Source organism: Corylus avellana, chromosome ca4 (genome assembly GCF_901000735.1).
Source record: "Corylus avellana chromosome ca4, CavTom2PMs-1.0".
Lineage (NCBI taxonomy): Eukaryota > Viridiplantae > Streptophyta > Magnoliopsida > Fagales > Betulaceae > Corylus > Corylus avellana.
The window spans coordinates 31,309,321-31,335,525 of NC_081544.1; the positions used below are offsets into that span (position 1 = coordinate 31,309,321).

The window sequence follows — 26,205 nt, forward strand, 5'->3', positions numbered from 1 at the left end:
GGATCGGCTGTTGGAGTCGGCCCATACCACTTTATTGGCTACACGAGTCACGACTTCCATCGAAAAGCAACGAACTTTCTGACTTTTTTATGGGTCATATGCTGGCCCAACCCAACCCTCTTCGATCTATCAAAAGCCCAGATCCTTCTATTCTGGCCCTTTTGCCCACTCCGTCTCTCCGTCTCTCTGTCTGTGTCTCTCTCTGTAAGTCTGTATGTGCAAATTTTGTGTTATTGTTCAGCGATCGAAGGCTTATTTCTCTCGAAGAACATCTCGGTGTTGATTAATTTGAGTTGAACAGAAGTCCATCCGTTTGATTTTGAAAAAACAAAAACCCAAAAAGAAAGAGAAAAATGCGTGCGATTAGAGAGAAAGACTGTTCATAGTCATTATTGTTCCTCTTTAAATCATAGATCCCAATCCCTTCTTTTCATCGCTTTATTATTTTCTTTTTCCTCCTTTTCTCAATCCCCTTTGTTTTTCTTTAACTGCTACTACTGCTATTATATTTGTTATTGCTATGCGTTGGTGTTCCCCAAATATCACTTTCCTCTAGCTCTTAGTTTCAAACATTGAGGGAAATTTTGTTGTTTTCAAAGGTTTTTTTTGTATGGTGGTCAGAGGGAGGAGGTCGTCGTCGTCGTCGGTGGTGGGCTTCTTGTTGCTGATTGAATGGGAAAAAGGGGGTTGTAGATTGAATAGGGAAAATGGGTTTGGATCCTGTGTTTTCGTTTTTATCTTGTGTTTCTTTCTAATTGGAGGGCACAAAGACCTGGTTTATGCCAAATCCTTATAGAAGTTATTCTCTTCCTCCAACTACAGGTAATAGCAAATCTCACTTAATCTCTTTGTTTGGTTGCATAGAAAATGGACGAAAAGAATTGAAAGTTGCGAAACTTTTACTTCCGGCCAATTCAACCTTAATGTAAAATTTCAACTTTTCTCATTCTTTCTTGCCATTTCTCTGCAGCCGAATGGATCTTAAACTTTTATTAGCTTGAATTCATTCCATTCTTGTTTGGTCCATTGAGAGTATAGGAATATGCATCAGAATCTGATATTATTAGTTTTATAGAATTCAAGAAATAATGTATTTAGTACTTTTTGGGAAAATTACTGTAATTCTTGCTGTTGTTTATATTAACAGCATGAGGATTTTATGTCGTGCTTGCCTTTGTATATGTTTCCAAATGGAACTTTATGGTAATCTTGTTCAATTTTCTTTTCTTTCTTTTTTTGGCGCAGAAATGTGTTTGTTCAAATGCTTGATAGAGTTTAAGCTTGTCCGCTCTTGTTGCTGCCTTGAATTCTGATTTTTTTTTTTTTTTAGTTTTGTGTTGTATCTGCGTATTCATTTTATTGGGCCACTGAATTATTTTTGTTTCGGATTGGTTAGAATTTGACAGTGAGAGAGGATAGTTAGGATGATAGAAGGTGGTCGCATCCGGCTTAACCGGTGGCAGCAGGCAGCTGTTGCAGTGGGTTCGGCAGTTGGTGCATTGCTAAACCCGCGAAGAGCTGATCTGATAGCAGCCCTTGGGGAGACGACTGGGAAGCCTGCTTTTGAAAGAGTTCTTGAAAGGATGAAGAGGAGCCCAGAAGGCAGAGTGAGTCTATTCTCCACGCCTACTAGTTTTTTTTATGATATATCTTAATTTGTTGATTAACATGACATTAAACTGATTGGATGGCCTGCTGGTTATAAATGTGAATGTTGATTGTTCTGGTATTTGTAGTTGTGCCCTTTTTTTCTTGCTGCCTAAGTAGCCTGTTTTTATGTTTCTGTTGATGTGACAATTCATGAATTGTTGTCTGGTACCAAAGCTCCGTTCAGTTTAACCAGTTTTTGGGTTCATTTTGATGACAACATGTTCCTTAGAAATTTGCTTGCTGCTACCTTTTGACATATGCTGGTATTGCCCATGTGTTACTGTTATACTTGCTTATTGAGATGGAAAAATTTTGCTTTGTGTTTTTGGCAAATTGTTGCAATGAAACTAGTTATTTCCCCCCTTCTTTGCCACTATATTGTAGAATTTCACTCCCTATGATGCTTCTGTATGAACCATGCTAATGCTGATCAGTCCATGATCGATCCTTTCTTCATTCATTTGCTGAGGGAATGAGAATATAAAGAACAATAATAATCACATACTTTTGTAGAACCACATTTGAGTGCTAATGCAAATGCATTGCTTTGACATTTCGGAGAGCTGCAAAGCCTGGAGATCATATGAAGGTCTTCATACTAGTTACATTTCTAGTATGAAGATCTTTTACTTTTCTTGGGGATCTATGTTGGCAAACATGTATGTCGCTTATAACTGAAAATCTAAAAGAAAAAGGGGGAAAAAAAACTTGTCAACTAATTTTGTAATTTATTTCTTGTAGATCCTGGCATACTGCATAACCTTGGGTGGATAAAAATTGCCCATTGACAAAAGTTGTTCTATCTCAAGTCCATGAAGGGCAACTAGTCAACAGCCAGAAAATCTTTCAATTTTTGTTTAGATTCATTGTACTTGTGCTTTCCAACACCTTTGGATTTATCCTCCAAGTATAACTACTGATATGTTGTTTTAACCTTTTTGCCTCATAAATAGACGATATATGACCCCAAATCTAGGAATTTTAGGGATAGAGTTGAGTTTATTGTGAAACCCATGGTGAAACTGTCCTCAACTGTGTTTTCTATAATGTGAAGATCAACCAGAAATCGTCCATGGAAAAGAAACATTTCCGTAAGCGTTTTGCATTTAGTTGCTGGCATCATCTGAATCTGAATACTCGTTTGGCCACAAAGATTGGCTTTAGTTATAGACTACATATCTAAGACCAATGTGTTCCCATGACAGGCAGTTTTGTTGGAGCGACCACGTGTGGTATCTGCAGAAGTGGGGCATGTAAGGGACCTACCACCAAACACATTTGGTGCTGCCTATGCAAACTTCATGGCATCCAGGAATTTTTCTCCAGATGACAGACCGCCAGTGCGGTTCATGGACACGGAAGAACTGGCATATGTGGCCATGCGGGCTCGGGAGGTGCATGACTTCTGGCACACCCTATTTGGTCTGCCCACCAACTTAATTGGCGAGTCAGCACTCAAGGTGATCGAGTTTGAGCAAATGCACCTTCCCATGTGCCTGCTCTCTGTTATAGGGGGCACCGCAAGATTCAGTGAAAGGCAAAGGAGTTTGTTCTTTCAGCACTACTTCCCATGGGCCATCCGGGCTGGCATGCAGTCCACAGATCTCATGTGTGTATACTATGAACGGAACTTTCATGAGGATTTGGAGGATGTTCGGAGGAAATGGGGGATAGTTCCTGCTCCTGTTCCTCCTAAACAAAATTTTACCTGAGCACAAAGGCGGAACGTGAATTTTAAGTGGGGGTTTGTTACCGGTGCAAAGGGTGGTTCCATCCCTGCATAAGCAGCAGCAGCAGCGGCTACACACGTAGTTTGGGTAGACACTAGGCAGATGCCATGCTGGATATTTGAAGTTTTATTGTTGTAGTGCTTGAGAACTTGTGTCAACAAAAAGTGGTGGAAAATCACATGAAGCAATGAACTTATGATCTGCGTCTTTGATTAGTACGTGACACATGTCCCGACTTATTTCCAACTGTCCTAATAACAGGCTAATCAGCTGCCACAACAATTTGTGTCATTTAGACTTGTACTTAAGACGTTGAACTCCACATTGTTGAAATTGCTGCGCCGCAACAGAGAAATGAGGAGGCCTGTACTGCCAGAGGCAATGCTTCACGGTTCAAAGATACTCTTCATAGTGCGCGACCACGATAAGCAAGTGTTCATTTTGGCATAGAATACTGTTTTATATTAAAAGCCCCTTCGGAAACACATTATAGAAAAAAATCATTAGCCTGCAAGGGTTTATTTCTTAAGGTTTTATCATTCTCCTTTTTTTCTTTTTTTCTTTTTTTTTATCAAAACTAAGTACTCAAAAACTACTTAATATTTTATATACATTAAAACACTTTCTCAAACAAAAAACAGTCTAAAAGAAGCCAACCGACCGGTCCAACCATCTAAGCCAGAAACTAAGCAATATCAGTTTTCGACTATTGACAATCTGCATCGGATAAAACTCAACCAAAAAAAAATGGACATCATCGATTTGTGGATCGATAACGGTTGTTGTGAACTCAATCAATACTGGTCCAACCAACAGCAACGCACATAAATAGACATGTGCACGTGCGCACAGTTTAGGGTGTAAGCCCTTCTCTATAGATTACCTATCATTATGCTTGCTCAACCTCTTTTGGTCCCTAGTCTCTCTGCCTCTGCCACCTCTCCCCTCCTCTTATTGTCTCTCATGGTTGAGGGAGTGTGTAAAATTTATGTTATCGTTAGGATGCTCCTTAAAACACGTCACATTAAGCAATGTAAAATGAGTATGAATAACAACATTACTCTCAGAAAAATTTGTTAAAAATAAGTAGTTCATGTCAATTGAGTGTTTGAATAACGTTGGTATAAAAATGTAGTTTCATGTGCAAGGTACCAATAAGGACATATAATACGATTTTAAAAGCCTAGAGTAGCAAAGATGTAATGCTAATAAGGCTCAACCCACAACCCTGTCCCCAGGCCGAGCTCGATCTAACTCAAGTAAACCTACAAACTTTCACCACCATCAAGCCTGATGGAAACTCTGAAAAGAAGAAAAAGAAGTCAACAGGTAATAACACAGTTAGAGAGAGAGGAAGCAGAACAGATTGCAGTGAGCAAAAATCATCTAGTAAAACACATGGTAAGAAACTATTATGCATTATAATGTAACTTGGTGCATTTGAAACAGCTCTTGATTGAATTATCCAAACAACAATCACAAAACCAATATATTACATCACATGATCCAGCAAGTTTCCATTGTTTATATAAAAGATGACAGCATTGCCTCGTCTGAAGCACAGGTTCCACAAAAATCAACAAACATTAATTCCATCTGCCCCTGTAGGATGGCATATCTCAGTTACCACCACCGCCGCCACCACCAAATAGGTAACCCAAAGACGATCCACCACCCGGGGCAGCATGAACCTTAGTAGAGGGTCGATCCTGCAACCAGGAAGACAATGATGAATTAATTTATATTTAATTTTTACTTGGTTAATAACTTTCAATCACAATGAAACATACTAGCATGTTGTCAGCAAACAATTAAATCAACATCATTTTAGGATGTTCATAATCAATGATAATGAAATAGCTTGACTGTACCATTAATAGCATTCAGTTGCCAACTATTGACACCCACATATATTAGATAATACTCAGTTAGGAACTGCATATACCATTGATAATGTTCAGTTACCACATATGAAATGCCTTTCAATTCCATAATCTCCCCAAACACTTCATAGAAACGGGAAGCACTGCCTACTTTTTCAATATATTAACACCATGATAGATGATGTCCAATACTTCGTAAAAGAACGCATCTTCTGGAACCTTAAAATCATAGCAAATTAAAAAGACGAAGTTCTATCTAAATCTATTTCCCTAACACACCTTGCCCATCAATGTTTTCATGGATACTCAATGCTCGCTCGAGCTGCAAATTAATATTTACCCTCCACTACATAAACATGAGTAATGATGCATTATGACACAAAATTAAAAATATCTAGGAAAATGAAACATATGGTTTCTTTCCATTCTTCCTATTTAAATTGATAGACATCCTTTACAAGCCCAAGGGAGGGAGGGAGGGAGGGAGGGAGGGAGAGAGATGAGGATGGGATAGAACACTTTAACGCAAATCCTGAGAATTCAAACAGAATTGATCTATGTCTAGCAATCAGCCTCCTCAACCAGTAACAACAAAATTGAGAAATATAAAACAGAAAACATAAGGATTGAAGCAGAAAAGAAACCAAACATATGGACATCACATGCAAAGCATTTCAAGATTTAAATCCCCAAAACAAGTGGAACCGAAATTGATGCTCACAACTCCAATTTTTGTAATAAACCATTTTCCTTTGTTGCATGGGGAAAAGAGCAAAGATACATGATATAGCCATACCGTGATGAAGTTCCCAGTGTTTTGACCATCTGCCCGCATATAGTTATTTGAAGAAGTACTGTTGATACCAGCAGGAACCTGCTTGGCAACATCTACAGGTGGAGAAGCAGGAGCAGGAGCAGGTTTGGAGGCAGGCGCATTATTCACAGGCTGCACTTCATTTGGAGCAACTACTTCAGCATTAGTTGCAGCTGGTTTAGGAGCCTCTCCACTCCCAAACAGATAGCCCAATGAACTCTGTCCTCCACCGCTGCTAACTCCACGGCCCATGCTCTCCCAGATCTTATAAAAATGAACTCAAAAACCTGACATCCAAGCCAATAAAAAAGAAGGAAAAAAAAAATTGGAATCCAGCACGAAATGCAAAGAAAATAACATAAATCATGCCATTTCATGCAAACTCCGTCCAGAAAACCCGAACACTTTATCAAAATTCACCTCAACCTCTTTAACTAGTACACAATATACATGCTCTGTCAATTTTACAAAACATAGAATACTTAACATCAAGCAATAATATTGAGGTAAAACCTTAAACATCTCAAACTTCAATGCAGCACTGCCTCTATTTCTATACTTTGATGCCTTACATTGGGCATCATTCAAAATGTGTAGGCTTCCGCCTTGATGAAAGGCTATGAAGTTCGTGGCTCAACACAGAAGTGTGAGATCCAAACAACATTTCTTGCCCAGATCATTAGTTCGAAACCAATCATGTATTTAACAAATTATTCCACTTCCCAGCACTACTTATTTTCTTCTTTTTCTCCCTTTTTAGATGAATGAGAACTTTTACTCAACCAACCAAAACAAAACAATAGAAACAGAAAACCAGTCAGCAAAACCAGCAGCCTAGCTGCAAACAACAGGAACAAAGGCCTTCTACCAATTTCCAAAACAACAGAAACCCAAGAAACAGAAAATCAATGTAGCTCAAGAACACAGTGAATATTCCAGTTGCTGCACCATCTTCATGCCTGCATTGAGTCCTTTAAATTTCTTCAAGATGGAACTCTGTCTCTCACATTATTTATAATAGAAGACAGTGAAGTTTTTCACCACTGAAATTGACAGAAGAAATTCTAGGATTCCTTCCCAACCCTTCATTTTATTCTGTCGTAATTAGAATAAACAAAGGCCAGTAAGCTACAATATACAAATTGCAATTATTTCCACCAAAGTCTAATAGTTTTGTAAAAAGTTAGAAAACCTAACAAGCAAGCAATTCAATACACGCGTAGGCTTGTGGTTTAGTAAACAAGTATAAAAATGTTCTAAATACCGCAAGAGACTCAGATCCACAATGAAGTTCGATTTCGTAGAACCCCAAAACGACACCAATCAAATCAAAGCAGGAGAAGTGTCTAAATCAACCACTTCCACTGTATACAAAAAGAAAAAAGAACAAAAAAGCATAAACTAGATCTGAAAAGAAAGAAAAAGAAAACGCACGTCACTATATCAATCATTGTCAGTAATACCACTAAAATTGCTTCGAGGAAAGATCAAAAATGAAAAATCTCATCCAAAAGAAGCAAAAGAAAGATGAACAGCACCAAATCAGCGAGTAAGAAACAGCAGGAATTGACGGTAAAGCATCGTGATTGAAACCCTAGAATGTTAGCGAAAGGGAAAAGAGATCCAGCATTAGGTTTTGGCAAGCTTACCTTTGTTGCTCGGATCAGATCTGAAGGGAACTTCCGAAGCTGATGAGAGGAGCGAGAGAGAGAAAAGTGTGAGTTATTTATTGTAGCGATGGAGGTGGTGAATCAGTTTCGCTGAATTTGAACTTTCCACGTATATACTTGCTTGTGCCAGATCATTTTCTATATTTTCATTTCGCAACTTATACATCGCGCGATGCGTGGAATGAGGGAAAAGGGCGTGAAAATAGTAATAAACGGGTGGATCGTGTGGCGGAAGATGATCTGACATGTCACATGCATGAGCGAGAGACATGTTAAAACGCTCCCTTCCTCCATTTCACTTCCTACCTTTACTCTTTTTGACCTTTTTTAAAAAAAATAGTTAAATCCAAAAATGGTGAATGTGGCTTCATGTTTGTTAAAACACTCTTTTCAGTTGTTTTAAATAATTAAATTGGTGTTCTGAGTTTCCTAAATTGGAAAATGTTAGGTGTTTTCTTAGTGTTATTGTCGTGTTCTCTTAATCTTACGTGGATATTATTTTTTAAATTAAGTAAGAAATAAGGGTCCGTCGCCAATTTCTTTTTCATTTTTTTATAAATAATATCTGTCTAGAATCAGAAAACTCCTGACATTCCACTTGTAAATTAGTCATTCCATCTACCATACTACCATAGGCTCATATGCCATTTTTTGTAAAGAAAGCTATGTATGACCTATCAAACGTTGTTTTCGATATACCTATTTAGATATGGCATGTTTCTATTGTTCTACCTAGAAGAGAACAAAATTCATTAATATAATATCAACAATGGTGTAAATATAAATCGCCAATGGGTCTCACTCAATGTTAGGGGTTTAATAAAAAAATCATTCATGTAACACTCAAGCAACTTACTATATAAAATATGATCATGCTAATCATGTTGCTATCAGCTTGCTATGTGACAAGCATCCATGGATCACCTTTAAGAAGCTTCAAATTAAAAAGGGTCACTTTCTCCAAAAATCAAATATGCCATCTTTCTCCTGAAAACTCTTTCTATTCAATTTTTAATGAGAATACTTTACTGACTTAAGCATCAAAGGCTCCTCAATCCCTTTGGGGATTGATGGTTCTCCAGTGACTTTCTCTCTTGTTTTATAGGATTTCTGTTGTCCAATCTAAACGTGCAAAAATTTGCTTCAAAAACTAACGTTGTATGTGGGAACAATGTTCTTGATCTCTTCAAACGGTTAAACTAAGTTAACGGGTTCTCCCTCCTGTTCTCTAGATTTATGTTTGTCCGTAGCAAATTTGTGTTTATCCATAGTAAATATGGTTTTATCACATATTTGTGTCGACTCATGGTAGATATGCATTTGTCAATGGCAGATATACATTCATCCACATTAGATCTATGTTTATTGATGGCAAATATGCTGCAATGCCATAGGATCACATCATTTATCACTTTATCTCACCTTATTTTCTCCATTTTATGCATTTATTTATACTAATGTTACAAATGTTTTCATATTGTTAACATCACAATTGTTATTATCACTTATGGTAATTGTTATTTTTTTCACTATCACTACTAATAAAAGTTATCATCACTACTATGGATAAAGTGTTGAAATATGAACTTTGCCCCGCTACTCCATACCATGATATGGATTTTTCTTATAACATTTAGCCATATTCGTATGTAGAATGAAAAATACAAATAACACTATCACCAAATTTACAACATTTTCTTTTTAATACTCTGTTTTGCTTAGAGTGTGTTCACCCCGTGATTTCGCAAGTCAAAAACGTGTTTTTAAATAAAAGTATAGAAAGTCTCATTTGGAAAGAAAAAAATAAAATGCCGGTTCAAAAAACATATAAAAAATTATGTTTTCAAACCACAAGTAAGAGGATACGTTTTAAAAAAACGCATGATTTCAAAGGCCGAGCCGCGATTTTACCAAAAGTTTAACTTTATACTTTTTAAAAATTTACGTTGTCATTAACTACATTTCCAAATTGCTAATTTTTTACCGCACGTTTTAAAACCGCTAAACCAAACGAACACTTAACAAAAGTAGAATACGACTGGTAGATGCTCATTGTAACTATAAAGCCTATAAAATACATGTAAACATCCTATACAGATTGGAAGATGCCAAAGGCCACAATATATAGCATTCAGACATGCTTTGGTGGAATTTGTGATATCTCTACAAGTATTTTGTGCAGGGACTGAGGCCTTGAGAAGAAAGGTGCATGATCAGAACCTTTGAGCCAGAACACCTCTTCTGGGGGATTTGTTTGTACCATGTTCTCCTGTAGAGGAACTGGTACGGCACAATCTTCTTGAGTAACTACATAGAATCTCCGAACAGAGCCATAGTTTGCCTCAGAGAGTGAGAGCTTCTCCATAACCGGTGCAAAAGGAATTGGCCTCATTGAAACTAATGCCAATGAAACATCCTGGACAGGGAGATCAATGACACTTTCAAATCAGATTTGGTCCGAGAATGTGGTGATTCCAGCAGTTTTGGTAATGTTATGGAATTGGACGTACCTTAGCAGGACTTTGATTGAACAACAAGTCTTTCACCAATGCTTTGTCAAGATCAATGGCAGTCGGAGGCTGATCTTTCCCGTTGGCATACAAAAACGCTTGAGCTTGTTGCATCAGATCGTTTGAGCCCATCTGTTAACAGCATAGGCGATCAGTTAATAAGCCAATCTCATGCACTTCTTCGAACTAAAAAGGCAAATGTTGTTGTAACTATTTAGTATATTGTTATACGACTCTCGAACAACTGAGATGACATAACAGTGAAAATCGATATTTTATTTATTTTTTGTTTAAAGTACTTATCAAATGACTGATTTTTACTGTTATATCATCAAGTTATACGACAGTCGTATAACAGTCTATTAAATAGTCTTACAGATAAAACAAGGGACTTGCTTGTTACAGTTACCAATGAACTAAAAGATGCATAATTTTATGAGTTTTAACATTATTCTCTCATTCTTTCCCATTTTGTGAGCCAAAGACAATGAATGCAGGACAACCTGTTGGGAAAACACGTCAAGGGTACTCTGCCCACTACTCAACATCGCTGCAGCTACAAAAATCGCTTTTGAGATTTTAGAGGGAAACAACTCCATTACATATGAAATACAAGCACCACCGAAATCATGTCCCACCAAGATCACCTGCATTTAGAAGAATTTTTTTAGTTCTTCTGCTAGAATGAAACACTACCAGCTTTACTGCTATAGGAATACGAAATTGACATATAATGGATCAATATATGTGAATGCTGAATTTAATTTCAAATATTTCCCCACAATGCTATAAAAATTTCTTAATTTTGCAGAGGCAAGTGAAATTTACCGGAATATAGAGAATGAAATAGTATATTAAAGAGTGGGAAAGTGGGGATAAGTCACAAAATGATAACTGTTGAATCATCCCTTTTTGTGCCAGTCATTTCTGTATAAGATTATAACCATATAAAAGTTTTATCTTTGTAAATTGTAATTGAAAGTAAAAAAACTAAGCCCATCTTATTAAAGAACACCAGAGCTCAGGCATCGACATGTTCACCCTATAAATGAAGAGTAATGCTATATATTACACTCTTATCTCATTTTCATTTCACTGGGTTGATCTAACAATCTGACAATGCCCATCAACCGTTAGAACTTTTTTTTTTTTTATCAAGGGTTAATGGACATTGATACATTAGCCTAGTTAAATAAATATGAGATGGGGTGTAGTATGTAGCGTTACTCATAAACACGCAAACAATAATAGTGTACTATTAGAGAGAGAGAGAGAGCAAAAACCTTTTCCCCATCTCCCAGTTTCTCCAGGATATCAGTAAGCGGCTTTACGTATTGTGCAAGAGTGGTAATGCTGTTTGTATCAAATGAATGAACCCCAGAGCCTGTTAAGTCAACTGCATCAACTCTGTATCCGCTCTCTTCCAAAAGTGTTATAGTTTTATACCAACACCAAGCACCAAAGCCACCTCCGTGAACAAGGACTAAGCGATTGGTTTCCAGACCCTCAATCTTCACATCCTAAGGAAGGAAAATTAGCAAAATAAGATGACATACAATCATCATTCTTCCCATTTCCTATTGAAATTGCAGAGTAAAGATACAAAAAACCAAGTATTTGAGCAGCATTATTAGTTCAGAAATCATTGAGAAATAGATTACTGTATGTAAAAATCATTGCATAATGGAAAAAAGAAAGAAGAATTTCTCCAAGTACAATTTCATATCTGTTGGGTCGCTTCTGTTCTACTAATTAATGCACAGGGATGATTTTTTTTTTTTTTTCTTTTTTGACGGCTGACTGCAAAGTAGGAAGCGTGTTATTGGTTGAACACTTTATATATATGTTCTTTAACTCATAAGTTTCTAGTACCCACAGAATCCATGATCTTTCTTTCTTTCCAGCCATCATATTTGAAATTTTCAGTGAATGTTTGACCAAACCCCTTCAGTTTTATGGTTTATGAGAATCAGAAAAACACTATCATAAGGAACGTGATGTAATGTAATTTGATATCATTAATCCATTAGAATAAAATATTTTATTTGTCCAAAACATAAATCTTTCCAACATTTAAAACGTGCACTTTGAACCGGTATGTCTTCTAATCCACTTATTTGATCAACTCAGTCAAACGCTATTCATAAGAAAAACAATGATTAAAAAAAAAAAAAAACTCAAAAACTGAAACCTGATTAAGAAGCTGATGAGGGTGAATGAGAGAATGGTCGGCGCGTGAGTGCTGCCCGGAACTGGAACTCCTTGGGATCTTTTTAGGAGCAGGAGATGGATATACGACAGAGGTGGACCGGTTGAGGGGCAGAGAACCGGTCTGCTGATGATGCTGGAAGAGGAGAGCGGCGGCAAGCTGGGCCTGCTGTTGAATGAGAGCATCGTCGTACTCGTCAAGATTCTCCCTTTTCTTGCTTTTGCTTTTGGTGGAGAAACTGAAGGGTGAGAAAGGAGAAGAGTAGTTGGGCAAGCGCTTTGAGGGTTCTCTTACAAAGCTCACCTCCTTCTCCTTGGGACTGAAACATGCCCACGAGTTTCCCATGAGATCGATCGACTCTGTAAAACTTTTGGGTTTCCTAAGGATTCTTTGACGCCAATCAAATCTCCTCTACCAGACTCTCCATGCAAGTTAGAAAGGAGTGTGCAAATGACAATATAAAAGATATGGGAGAAGCAGCCTTGTTCTTCAAAAGGCCAGAAGACTAGAAAGGCAAAGCCTTTAGATTGCCACGTCCTCGTTGTCGTAGATCACTTGTGTGCTTCCACGAACTTCAGCCAGCCGGCGAAGGCTATATCATTCATAAATAGCACTCAAATATAGACCACGACTAAATTAATGACATTACTTTGGGTTAGTTTTAGTTTGTGACCACTGTTAATAAATCAAAGGTTACTAGTTCGAATTCTTTCTCTTTTTGTGTAAACATGTCAAAAAAAAAAAAAATAATAATAATAATAGTTTGTGGTTCAAAAATATTTAACATCTGTCATTAATACGATTTTTAAAAACACAGTTAAGTTTCTGGTAGTATTACAGTTTGACTTTTAACATTTAAAATCTTGCGTTTTTAAAAACTCACAACATTGCTTGCAATTTGAAAACAAATATTTTCCTATGTTAAGTTAAAAAAAATATATGATTTTTAAAAACGTAGTTAAACTTATAATAAAATCGCGCGTTTTAAGAAATGCACCTCTTTACTTGCGATTTAAGAATTTCTCACGTTTCTAAATGCTAATGTTTTCAACAAACATATTATTAAAGAATACTTTTTACAAAATTACAATTCTGTTTTAAAACGTGATTTTAGACTCATAGGGCCAAATAGACTCTTATAAAGATGGGAGCAATTTAATTTGACATATTAAGAGTATTTCCAGCAGTGTTTCCAAACTAACCTTTTAGTTAAATTCAACTATTTTGTTAACTTTTCTTGCTCCAACAGATACTGTAAGATAAAAACTTTTTCTACTACTGCTACAGTGAACTTTTATATTTACAAGTTACCATAGCAACTTGTAAGTAATATTTTATTATATGTTCTCTTTATTTCTATTTTTTTTTTAACCTTTTCTTTTTCCTTCTCTCTTTATCTCTTTTTACGGGGAAGACAAAAAAATGATAAAAAACTAATAAAATAATATTTAATTAGAGTAGATAGTTAAAATAGATGTTCTTGTTGAAGTGTGTAGTGAAAAACTAGTAACAAAAATGAAGAAAAAAAAATTATATTTTGAGCAGTAAAATAAAAACTCTTGCTGAAGATGCTCTAAAAGGCTTATAGGGTGGGGAAGTAGGAGTACCACACTTAGCAGTAGGTGAACCCCGCGAGACACCATTTTCAATTTTACCTGGTCACTTTTTTCTAATAGAAGTACTAAAAAGTCAAAGAAAATTGTCCAAAATTCTTTCTTTGTTCTTAACGATAACTTTTAGAACCAACCCTACTCCTACTGGTTGTCGGTGAAGGTGGGTTGCGCAGAACTTAGACGACTATGTGACAAATTGCTGTTGGAAAACGATGGCGTTCTATTGGCAAAAGTGTTCACATGAAATTCAATTTGAATGTTGGGACGAAGAAAATTGTCAAGTTTGACCCACATAATGACAGCAAAAATAATCTCCTACCTACCATAACAAACATGTGTAAAACGACATGTAAGACTTTTATTTTCCATTACCTTCACCTCCTTATCTCTCAGCATACGGAAGTCGACCATTTAATTTAAGGGTTAAGAAACTTCCTTTACTTTTTGCTATTTTGATTTTAAGATTTTATTTTTCAATTTGATGTTTAGATTCATTCTAAATTTCAAGACCTCTATTGAGCTTTTAGTCAAATAGCTAACAAAAAAGTTGTGAAATAAGGATCCGGCTTACATGCTGTTATTTTAAAATAGGTATTAAAATAACAACATATATACTATAGTTTAATCAACGATCAAGATTAAATTTTTCAAAATCTCTCTTCATTTTTTCTTTCTTATTAAAAGCTTCTAAAAATAAGTTAACTTTAAGATTCAATCTTGACCGTTGATTAAACTACAGCATACATACTGTTATTTTAATAACAGCATGTAAGCCCAATCCGTGAAATAGTATTATAATGAATATATTAGAAACTTTTAATAAGAAAGAGAAAATGAAGAGAGATTTTGAAAAATTTTAATATATATATATATATATCAACAACAATTTTATTCCCCTCTTCCTAAAACAGAAAATGAAATCTGAAACTCATTCCTGGTTTCTTGCAAAGCTTTCTGACTGATGACTCGGTTACTCAACAATTAGACGAGTAGTAAGTTGTGTAATGAATTGAAACATGTACACGTCCCTAAGCAAGTAAAAGGGACTCAAGAAAGTTGTGACTTACTCAGTCTGCTGATATGCCTCTAAGCAACAGCCATGCTTGTTTTCGCATATTGTGATACATAAGTAGGTATTAAAGAAGCTCTTCAATGTCATAGCCGTGGCACATGAGAAGCCAGAAATCCCTGCCAGAATAAGATTGAAAGCCAGTACCAAACCGGACAACAAGCCATCATATTCTAGCTTCCAGGAAGATTTCCATCAAAAAACAGGCACTCCTCTCAACAATTAAGCAAAAAATATTAGGCTACAGAATTCCAATTCTCTATTCTCTTTTCTCTTTTTCCCTATTGCAGTAAAGAAACCAAAACATTAAACCGCAGCATCCAGCATGATTTACAAGCCATCGATTGGCATTGTTTTGCGCTTTTTTGGTTGTAAAAAAAAGGTAAATGACTTGATTAATACAGTAAAGCTGTCCGACCAAAGTTACTCTCCTGCATAAGAAAGCTAAATATGGTAAGCAACTTCCCATGCCTGCACAGGTTTGAAAAAGTACCTTTGAGTTTGCTTCTACCATATTCATTTAAGTTGGGACCCGTGCAGGTACAACATGGTCAGAAGTTTATGGATTATATTCATGACAGATTATTAAGCATGCCAAGAGTGAGCAACATAAAAATAATGAGCCCAACCCACAAACTGTCAAATGAACCGAGAGCATTCGTGATCTTACCAGTTGGTATTGACACCAAGATTTAATTTTGCATGCAGTAATATTGAGGAGCCAGCTCAGCTAACCACAAGTAATCAATTTTAGTTATGTTGCGGATGTACTTGTGATTTGTTTGGACTAGTTCGTTGAAAACTATGCACTCTGGTTTTGCCCGGAATAACACAGAAGAAGGGTGGATCTGCACCACCTGACCACTTGCCAAAGCCCTATCATTTCATTAGGTAAGCATGAGAAGTCTAATTGAGAATAGAGCATTATATACTAACCAAAAATTCAAGCATATGACAAGTGAAAGTCGAATATAGTGACTAGCCATTTACAAACTACAAGAACATCTTCAAATGTGATGTTGACCTCATTAAAAGGTATAAAGAGAAGTGGAACTATTAGATCTGCCAGATGCATTTCAACATCAATCATGTCAAGCTTACACTCAATACCTGTATGTTCCCTCTGGCTGCTTCAAAGCTGCATTGAGAAAAAATGAAGCAGCAAGACATCTGCAGAACTGAAGCATGTCATCTCCACATGAAGCAAGACGAAGACCCATCTGTTCAACATTCCCCCGAATTTGACTGCAATAAAGCACCTAATAAACTTAAGGATGGAGATCTGGTGTAAATTAAAATGGATCAGAAATTAATGATCTTCTGAATAGTGAAACCATTATGGACCTATGGTACATTTCTGGAAACAAAACATAAGAAATACACATAAACCGGACAATGATCATAGACAGCCAACCTGTGGACGTCACGAGCATGCCTCAAGGAACGACTATTGATAAAATTTTCCTTGCACCACTTTCTCAGAATTTTTTCATTTTTCTCTTTACTAAGCCCCACTGTTCTCTTCTCCAAGAACTCATTAGATGCGCGATATACATTAACCAAAGTGAGGTGGTCTCCCTCCGGACATGAAAAGCATTTCATTGCAGTTCTTGCCTGCCCAATACCGAAATAACATGGCAGAAAAAATTACTACATGTCCATTTACATGACAATGATAAAGCAACAAGGCTAAGGAGCTGCAGTAATCCTCTCTATATTGAGATAATACACACTGAAATGCGTGATAAAAAATCAATATAAAAAAGTTCCACGAATTATGTAAGCTATGAACTACTCATTCCATAATTACTGCCTAAACTAATATTCCCGTCACTCATTGAAGTATTTAATCTCCCACTAAACAGATCCACATGATATTATTGTGTCCTTCAAGACCCTTTGCTAATAATCATTATATCTAATAGCAAACCAAACAGAACCATCTAACACATGGATTAAATTCTTGCTCATTACCACTTGCTTGTTTTACTTATCATCTGACTAATGTAAATAGTATCAAGTATTCATTCAGTCACTGTCATATCATTGCCCAACTATAAGATCAATGAAAATATTATCACGAGCACATTAGAAGTAGCAATTTCCATGCAATATACCTCTTCTAATTTTTCACGAGGGGCATAAAAAATAGATTCCACTGAGAGCATCGCAACAGTTATCAACATTTCTTCCAAGCAGTTGAACTGACTGGCCAGGATAAGAGCTCTTGAATAAATAGGGTCTAAGGGGAGCTGAGCCATTTGATGGCCAACAGGATCTGAAAGTTTACACTCATCTGTTAAAGCACCTAGCAAGAACAACTGCTCCAATGATTTGACAATAGATGCCCTGTCCGAACGTGCAAAAAAAAAAGAAAAAGAAATCATGTACCAAGAGACATCTTTGAAAGACAATAAAGCAAAAGTTTAGTAACAATAGAACATATTAATAGATGCAATTAAAACACCTAGAAGCCTTCTAGAAGACTACCAAAGTATATCACTGAAACCACAATCTGGTTTGAAAAACAAATCCAACCATTAAAGATGTTCACTTGGTAATAATGATTCTAATAATCACCAGCTATAATGGATCCACAACTGCTGGAATTGACCCAATTATAATAGATAAACAGGCAGATTTACGCTTCTGAACCAACCGAGCGATCTAACATTTTCAACTAATTTTTACTTCCTAAAATTTATTATACATTTTCCAAATGGATTAATAGGCTGGCCTCAGGGTTTTTCTTCAATGGAACTGAATGAGAAGATCCATGTGGTCAAATATAGTCGAGGTCAAGTCTTACTCTTAGGGTTCAAGTCATAATATTACCCAAACATGGCGCACCCACATATGCAAAAGGTAAAGAAGAATGATGAACTATCTGCCTGTAAGTCTTTTTACATTTCTAGCTTTCATGACTTTTTTTTAATTTTTTTATTTTCTTTTCGGGATAGGTGTTTCTCTTGTATACTTCCGGTGTATTTGGGTGCACCCTTTGTGTTTTTACTGAAACTCATTTCTTATTAAAAAGAAGAAGAAGAAGAAGAAGAATGATGAACCATCTAGAAATATTTACCTTGAAGGTTTCTCCATGAAGTCAAACCCAAGAATATCATCGACACCCAAAGCCTTGAGCTGCAAAATGACATTAGCGAGGTTGCACCGCTTGATCTCAGGCTTTGTTGAATCGTCAAGTTTCTCAAATTCACTCTCTGGGTAGAGACGAAAGCACTTTCCAGGTCCTTCACGTCCTGCACGTCCACTGCAGTAGGAAATCAGTAATCATCCTAGATTATTCCTTCGTGAACATCCTTCTGAGTATCCAGGGATATACCCATCTAACGGTGGATCATAACATAAAGAACAGTAGGAGGAGGAGGAAGACAAGGAAACACATATGCATGCATGGAGATGAAGATAATTAATACAGGGCGCACATGGTTGGTATCCAAATTCAAACTAGTAGTGTAAGTCACGAACTATGTCACAAATGTTTTGGCAAACAAGACCTTATATAAATTGAAAAGGAAGTCCAACTATGGTCACAGGTGGTGTTAGTTAACAATACTTTTTAAGTAAAACGCCCAATTGGTAGTGACAGATGTTGGTAAGTAACGAGCAATATCTCTTATAAAGTGAAAAGGGACACTTAACCAGTGGTGAAGGATGTTAATTTTAGTAAATACACACGCAAGAGACCATCATACAAACTCAGCTTATTCAGATTTGTATATAATTATTCACTTAGAACCACCAAACATGATCAAATATGCCTACCTCCTCTGAAGTGCTTGTGCTTTAGATGTTGGAACAATGATCAAAGATTCCATTCCTTTGACCGGATCATAGGAGCGTGCTTTTACAAATCCAGGATCTATAACATACCTAATTCCAGGAATTGTCACAGATGTCTCAGCAATATTTGTTGCTAATATTACCTAAAAACCAGTCATGGGCAGATTGCTTACTTATAATGAAGAATAATTACAAATTTTTACTAGTAATTTAAATTTTTACCCAAAATAAACAGCCATCAAGAACAAAATGACAATTTAGGAATAAAATAAATAACACTGAAGTAAAACAGCAAGATAATCCCTACATTTCAAGTATAGTAAGGAATTTTATACATGGAACTATAACAAAGAGCTAAAAGCATCTTGAAATATATTATAGCATCATGGAGGGATGAAGCAGGCTGTCTAACCAACCACTGCTGTGATTTTCACCATCTTTTAGAAAAGAACATACATCCTTGATCAGATAACTGATTTTCCGTAGATGTATAGTATTGTTATACAGCAAATTCCAATAACACTTAAAAATTACATAATAGAACTTGTTCTCACATTTATCAACGTAAAATACAGTCAGATGGATGATTGACAAATTAATTTAATTTGTCAGTCATAAGAATAAAACCTAGATAAGTTCTCATGTATCAGTTACATCATACATGTGAAAAATTCATTTCCTATAATAATGATTGGTGGAGTTAGTCATGCTAGTGGCTCATCAGCAGTAGCGAAGGCTACTGTCAGGTGATGATATTGGTGCTGACGCTATGCAGTCAGTAGCAATGGCAAAGAATCTAAAGATATTACAGTGATTGTGGCAATTGCAGTGGTTTTTGTAGTGATGTGGATGGTAGTTGAAACAAGATTTTTCTGTAATAGTGAAGCAGAAAGGGCCATAGCGGCAACAGCAGAGGTGACAGAGGTGGCATATTGCAGTGATGGAAACAGTAGTAGTGGCATGAATAACGTAGAAGGTTTAGAAGTAGTGGGATCATTGTAAATTTTTTCAATGTGATGCCAGCTGCGGAGGTGGCACCAAGCGGAAAATGCGGTGTTGTGGCCAAATTGGTTGGGGCACTGGAGGTTGTATAATTGGTGTTGATAGTAGTTGGGATGGTGGTGTGGCAGGGGTGGTACTGGAGATGGTGCTATGGACAATGGTGGTTAGCTTAGCACCAAAACAGGGAAATAGAGTTTGAGGCTGTGGCAGTGATGTACTGGAGTTAACAAAGACAGTAAGAGCAACGGGGGTGGCAAAAACTATGGAACTTGTAGTAGTTTTGAAATGGTGGCTGTACATTGGTAACATGGTGGTGGCGATTTGGTTTCCACTGAGTTTGAACAATCACTAAAAAGAGCGGACTGGCTGGGTTGCTTAATAGTGGAGTTCTAAAGCATAATTCTGTCTTCATATGTAAAAGACCTGGACACCAAATGGTATCCGCCCAACAGTTATGGCCTACACTATAACAGCACAAAGGTGCATTATCTAAAAATATGATCACATTTCGCAAAATCAGATAAACTTGATCATGTCATAGATCTTAAAATTCAATGAGCATTAAATTAAACATCTACTACATCAATCATCTACACATGTGCATGCTACACTAAATAAAAGCTCACATGCAACATAACTATACCTTACGGAAACCGGCTGGAGCTGGTGCAAACACTCGCATTTGCTTTTCTGACGGAAGAGCTGAAAATATGGGAGCAGCTAACAGCTTTCGACTGCCTTCAGGTAACTGTTGAAGTCGCTCTTTGACAAGTCTTTCAACTGATTCAATCTCTTCTTGCCCGGTCAAAAATACAAGTATATCACCAGGTCTCTCCTCCAGATGAATCTAACAAGATAAAAACAAAACACACTTTTTTAAAACCATATAGGAACTCTATCCATGAATCATCTTAGGAAGTTAAATGACTGACAAAAGCACTGAAATAATTTCAGAGTCAACTGGATTCATGTCAAGACAGGAAAAAGATTGGATTTCACCAATTATATTAATACCAATCTTGTAGGTAGAACTCAATTTTACATGATAGATTCACACCAAATACATGCATAGAAAGTAAATACATCCAAATTATCAAGTTATAAATATAATTAGGATATTGAACACTAATGCTTAAAAAAAAAAAAAAAAAAATCTTTGTCAAGGTCAAATAAAATTCAAATCACCAAAGAAACTCACTGGAAAAATTAGAGCAGCTTGCATTTGGTCAAATAGAAACACAAAAGAAGAGAGCTATTTAACAACCTGTAATATGGTAATTAAGGTTGCATCTACATAATCTGGTTCAGCATGATGAGTGTAAAATATATCCACCGGAAACTGTCGCCCTTGAATGTGAACAGCTCTTGCGCCACCAAAGTACTCGGAGAAACCACGCGCATCCAAGCTGGCAGACATGATGATTAACTTCAACGGAGGGAATTTTCTGCCTTGGCATTGCTTGAGAAAAATACCATTATCTTTATCCAACAGAGTGCCATTATTTTCCTTCTTTTTTTCAATATTAAGGCGATCATTGAAATATTTTGACCTTGCTTTTTGTACATTTTTAAGCAAACCCAGCAACACATCAGTGTGGACAGTCCTCTCATGAGCTTCGTCAACAATGATGACTGAATACCTAGAGAGATATGGATCCAATAATGCTTCCCTGTAAGTGCATCGAAACTCTTATCAGTTCACACACAGGAGCAAAGCTCATAATAAAGGTCTCCTACATAAACCCTATTATTTAGGCTAGGGATAAATTATTGCAATAAATAATTTCAAATCTTTCACCAGCATATATTTTATGATCTGCTATTACTTATCGAAAAAAATATATTTTATGATCCGCTATCCCCTTTGTCAAATATAACACATAATATTCCACGTCTCCAGAAGCATCCAGCCTTCCAGGTCCTGAAAGTACTACAAAGCTACTATCCACACTGATATTCAAAATGGACACACCAGCCAACAGCAATATATTTATTCAAAAAAAAGGTCTCAAATATGCTATCACATATTTTAAAAGCTTAACAACAAAACAAACAGTATGATACACAATGACATACTGCAAACGAAGTGGCGCATACTTTCTACCTCAGTAGCAATCCATCTGTCATGTATTTGATCCTCGTTGAGCCAGACGTCACATCCTCAAATCTAATGGAGTACCCAACCCTTTGGCCCAACTCCACACCACATTCCTCAGCAACCCGTTTTGCGACAGTGACAGCCGCAACACGCCTAGGTTGAGTAATCCCAATAGTCTTCCCATCCCGACAAAATCCCGCATTAAATAGAAACTGTGGCAACTCTACAAAATAAATCACAGTGCAAACATTAAATAGAAAAATTCATCCCCATAAAGCTTAATACATATGCAAAAGGATACGACAAAACATACGGGTAGTTTTTCCACTTCCAGTTTCACCAACAATAATCAAAATATCATTGTTTCGGACCTCATCCCCAAGCCGTTTCTCAACTAAGAAAAGAAAACACCACTAATAAGCAAATCTCCGATGACAGACACAAACTAAAACAGCAAAAAAAGAAACCAGCAACTGTTAAACCAATACCGGAAGCGATCGGAAGAGACTTTCTATGCTCCGCAATCTTTTGCTTCCTGCATTACAATCAAAATCGCATAAGAATATTCATTCTGCTAAGCATAACAGCAATACCAGAGCTGGACTAACTAACGTTACTCATAAATGAATTCTACCTTTTCTTTCTTACATTGAGGAAACTACGCGAACATATATATATATATAAGGTTAGAGTTTTGACCTATATATATATATATATATATATATATATATATAAGGTTAGAGTTTTGACCTAGAAAAAGCGGGGTCGACCTTGCGGTCGTCGACCGGGAACTTGGCCCTAAGTTTATGATGGCTATCGGCGGAGTTTCTGAGTCCTCCTTGAGCCATTGAGGGCATCGCAATCAAGCTCTGAGAGAGAACTGTATTTTTCGAAAAAAAAGCCTCAAATTGACGAAGGTGAGGCGGTTTCAAGCATAAGTCATGTTTTTTGGAACGGGGAATGCCGGGAACTGGGAAGGTAGAGTCGTATTGGGGAATGGGAATTTGCTAACAACGGTATAGATTTAACTCAAATATTCTTAACCCATACGACGTCGTGGTGCCTAGCAAAAAGTTGAGGCAATTGACGCCGTTTGTTTTCAACGTAAACTCTGATACAAGCAGTTGTTTCAGTTGATCACAATATCTGAGTTCAATCGGAACGAAATCGAGCCTAGAACTTGTCCAAGGAGCCGAAGTTGAAGATTTCAGTGAAAAACAGAGAGAAGGAAAGAGAAAAACGTAAGAGGAGAAAGAGAGAAGCTGAGGAAGGAAGAGGGACAAGGGATGAGAGCAGAGAGAAATAGAGGTGAAGCCGAGAGAGAGAGAGAGAGAGGGAAGGGAACCCGTCGGATTGTTATCACACTGGAAGAACTCGTGTCACAGTTCGCTTAAAACAGACGGCGTCAAATTGCTTATCTGGGTTTGAATTTGACGTAATTTTTTGGCTCATGCCCGTTGGATTCCATCTCGAGTCCACGGGCTTCTGTTTTTAATTCTTTTGGGCCTAAACTATGGGCTTGCTTTGCTGTTTGAAGCTTTGAGAGTAAAAGTCTAAAAGAACCAAAATAAAATATAAATATATATTCTTTATCTCTTTTTCTCCCTTGTAAATTGTTCTAATCGCTTTTAAAAGCGGTTAAAAAAAATTAAGTTTTTAAACCACATAAAGCAAAAAAATATTAAACCTTTTTATGAATCGAAGTGATAATGTTACTATTACAAATATAGTAAAACATAAAAATTAAATCAAATATATCGTAAAAATTTATTGTAATATAAATATTGTTGAAATTAAATTATAAAAAAAAAAAAAAAAAATCCGCTCATAGTACACTTGAACATGTACAAGTAAAACAAGAGGGTAATATTACATGCTCAACATCACCAACATTCCTTATTGGCTTAGAAGAAAAAAAAATTGCATTGTGCTTGCAAATGATTGGGATGGATAAGAATTAACAAGAGTCCCCAATGGAAACGGGCGGGTCAGAGAAGGAACCATTGAGAATTCGGGTTGCAATCCATAGATTGGCGGAGTCAGAGTAGTGTATGCCATCCCAGCTAATGTGCATTGATGGATTATGACATGGATTACCGTAAACCGTTCCATTGATTATTGCTTTCTTCCCACAATCAATATGGTAGCCATAGTAACTCCCACAGCAAAACTCAAATGGGTCAACAAACCCTGTCATCAACAACCATATAACATTAGATCCATATGCAAACTGTAGTGGATCACTATCCTATTGTGTTAAATCAACATTTAAGCAGTAGTTTATAGCTTGTTTAAGATTGTGGTAAAGGATTTAAAAATATACATTTCGCATATAAAAAATCGTACCAAACAAAAAGTTAATCCATTTGATAAAAAAATTCAAAAGTAATTAACTTTTTTATAGTTTTGGCGGAAACTAGAAAGTGAAGGTTTTTTGCTCTATTTTTCAACACAATTTCAAACAAGATTTTAATATAGTACTAAAGCAGAAGTCATAAGTTTGAATTATGACGACATGACTCCATCGTTTATTCCATTTTAGTTAAATATTTTACGTGATGAACCAAAAACCTCACGTACTAAAGGAAAAGTGTTAAAAATATTAATTAAATAATTAAATTCAAAAATTCTTATTAATTTAAGCTTTTTGGGATAAATGAAACCTAAGATTACCTTCATTCTTGGCACTGCTAATTAGGGCATATTTAGCTGAATACACGTCAACATATGTAAATGCTGCAGCAGGAAGCCCTGCCCTAAGCTGAAGCACCTTTTCCTTAAGCTGCCTGTTAAACTCCTGAGCCACCTCATTTTGAGGCTTCACACACCCATTCTGATCCAGATTACCAGGCTTTGATCTGTCATATATAATGTTATATGGCAAGCAACCGATTGGGCCAGTATTATGTACCCAAAACACTCTTGCTCCTTCCTTGTATAATTGCTGAAACAGAGGACCAAAATAATCGTCAGAATGATCAATTGGTACATAATTAGCTGCTCATGAATCATACCCAGTAGGTGGTTTTTCTTACATGCACTGCCTGGAACAATTGGCTTAAGATGTTGGGAATGGACAGTCGAACTTGTTCTATTGTTGTGTGTTGAAAGCCATATGCAAGATCGTTCTGTCCAATATCAAATGTGTAAAGAGCCTTTGAGAAGTCCTTTGGCCTTGGGAGAAAGCTCTTGAATGGCGGGATACTTTCTGGTATAATATAAATTAAATTATTAAATTCTATCATTTTTTAGGCGTTTTTTTTGAAATAAGAGTGACTGACCATCTGGGGTGAGTTGAGCATAGAGAGCTGATGTACGAGATTTGAATTGTATGAACTGGGACATTTGAATCCCAAGATCGAAAGGACTATAACCGCCGGGAAGAATGGATGAACCCCCCGTTGCAAAATTTGCACCATGCCGGAAATTCATCCCCAGTGAGTCCAGGTATGCGCTCAGGCGCGGTAACTTCAGCTCCTCAGCTGCACAAAAATAGCAAAATATATATATATATATATGAAAACATAGACCCACACGCGCACACAGAGCACTCTCAGTCACTCTCCACTTACCTATAAAGTCTATGATGAGACGACCATCACAGAACCTTCCGGAAGGGTGTCCGAAGAAGGTTTCTCCGTTGGGTGGATGAAGTGATGCGAAGGCCGCGGATATTCCTCCGGTGTCCGAGTTTGAATCTCCAAAGTTGTATATTGCCGGAAAGTTACAGCTCCGCCTGCCCAACACCACCTGCGGTAGTCCCACCAACCCCACAACCGTGAGGCCAAACAACACACAACATAGCCTTGCTACTGAGTAGTCCATGGTTGTTGTAGCAGTAGACCTTCGATTCTCATCGTAGTGGTTTTTATTTCTACAAGCGATCAAAAGAGACGAGTGATGGATGTCAGATCACCGACACGAGCCAGTCCATTTGACAAACGTGGGTAAGGACTTTTTTTATTTTCCATCAAAGCCTAGTTTCTCATCGTAATTGCTGCTTCCGAAAAACAAATCTGGGCCTTTTCACTCACCCAAAGGGCAAAAGCTAACTTTTTTTTTATAATTTTCAACTTTTTCGTTAAAAAGAGTAGGACAGTGAAATTAGATATCAACAGTTGAAAAAATAGTTAAATATGCTGTAATTTTTTTTTTT

At 36.7% G+C, this 26,205-nt stretch overlaps 5 protein-coding genes and 1 non-coding gene across 9 annotated transcripts; 2 read left to right on the forward strand and 4 right to left on the reverse strand.

Annotated features, from left to right (window-relative positions):
* The first annotated feature begins 182 nt into the window (after window positions 1–182).
* Window positions 183–3,671, forward strand: LOC132179198 (ubiquinone biosynthesis protein COQ4 homolog, mitochondrial). 2 transcript variants are annotated; one of them, XM_059591863.1, is made up of 3 exons: window positions 184–822; window positions 1,397–1,607; window positions 2,856–3,671. In XM_059591863.1, exons 2-3 carry the CDS (start codon window positions 1,425–1,427, stop codon window positions 3,360–3,362), a joined length of 690 nt encoding a protein of 229 aa, XP_059447846.1. In that variant the 5' UTR covers window positions 184–822; window positions 1,397–1,424; the 3' UTR covers window positions 3,363–3,671. The 2 variants fall into 2 exon arrangements, with proteins under 2 accessions (XP_059447847.1, XP_059447846.1); XM_059591864.1 differs by having other exon boundaries at window positions 183–1,607.
* On the forward strand, window positions 2,041–2,125 carry LOC132180191 (small nucleolar RNA snoR53Y). The gene has a single exon (XR_009440079.1). It is a non-coding gene; the product is annotated as a small nucleolar RNA snoR53Y (small nucleolar RNA).
* Window positions 3,672–4,779: 1,108 nt separating the features above from the next.
* On the reverse strand, window positions 4,780–7,832 carry LOC132179498 (protein SPIRAL1-like 2). Its single transcript, XM_059592233.1, has 3 exons — window positions 7,727–7,832; window positions 6,060–6,364; window positions 4,780–5,089 (listed from the first exon to the last, which is right to left on the reverse strand). The coding sequence occupies exons 2-3, from the start codon at window positions 6,327–6,329 to the stop codon at window positions 5,000–5,002; spliced, it is 360 nt and encodes a 119-aa protein (XP_059448216.1). The 5' UTR covers window positions 6,330–6,364; window positions 7,727–7,832; the 3' UTR covers window positions 4,780–4,999.
* Window positions 7,833–9,771: 1,939 nt separating this feature from the next.
* Window positions 9,772–13,147, reverse strand: LOC132177024 (putative methylesterase 11, chloroplastic). 2 transcript variants are annotated; one of them, XM_059589220.1, is made up of 5 exons: window positions 12,449–13,147; window positions 11,541–11,768; window positions 10,761–10,904; window positions 10,258–10,389; window positions 9,772–10,163 (listed from the first exon to the last, which is right to left on the reverse strand). In XM_059589220.1, the coding sequence occupies exons 1-5, from the start codon at window positions 12,809–12,811 to the stop codon at window positions 9,879–9,881; spliced, it is 1,152 nt and encodes a 383-aa protein (XP_059445203.1). In that variant the 5' UTR covers window positions 12,812–13,147; the 3' UTR covers window positions 9,772–9,878. The 2 variants fall into 2 exon arrangements, with proteins under 2 accessions (XP_059445203.1, XP_059445202.1); XM_059589219.1 differs by having other exon boundaries at window positions 11,541–11,777.
* Window positions 13,148–14,994: 1,847 nt separating this feature from the next.
* LOC132177025 (pre-mRNA-splicing factor ATP-dependent RNA helicase DEAH10-like) lies at window positions 14,995–23,227 on the reverse strand. Of its 2 annotated transcripts, XM_059589222.1 has the most exons (14): window positions 22,800–23,227; window positions 22,538–22,584; window positions 22,363–22,443; window positions 22,056–22,272; window positions 21,502–21,621; window positions 21,216–21,357; window positions 20,595–20,798; window positions 18,932–19,092; window positions 18,231–18,416; window positions 17,266–17,497; window positions 16,563–16,762; window positions 16,259–16,393; window positions 15,819–16,024; window positions 14,995–15,579 (listed from the first exon to the last, which is right to left on the reverse strand). In XM_059589222.1, the coding sequence occupies exons 1-13, from the start codon at window positions 22,904–22,906 to the stop codon at window positions 15,841–15,843; spliced, it is 2,016 nt and encodes a 671-aa protein (XP_059445205.1). In that variant the 5' UTR covers window positions 22,907–23,227; the 3' UTR covers window positions 14,995–15,579; window positions 15,819–15,840. The 2 variants fall into 2 exon arrangements, with proteins under 2 accessions (XP_059445205.1, XP_059445204.1); XM_059589221.1 differs by having other exon boundaries at window positions 21,216–21,621.
* A 617-nt stretch (window positions 23,228–23,844) lies between these two features.
* LOC132177026 (GDSL esterase/lipase At5g14450-like) lies at window positions 23,845–26,009 on the reverse strand. Its single transcript, XM_059589223.1, has 5 exons — window positions 25,622–26,009; window positions 25,331–25,531; window positions 25,085–25,257; window positions 24,723–24,993; window positions 23,845–24,239 (listed from the first exon to the last, which is right to left on the reverse strand). The coding sequence occupies exons 1-5, from the start codon at window positions 25,872–25,874 to the stop codon at window positions 24,007–24,009; spliced, it is 1,131 nt and encodes a 376-aa protein (XP_059445206.1). The 5' UTR covers window positions 25,875–26,009; the 3' UTR covers window positions 23,845–24,006.
* Window positions 26,010–26,205: the final 196 nt, after the last annotated feature.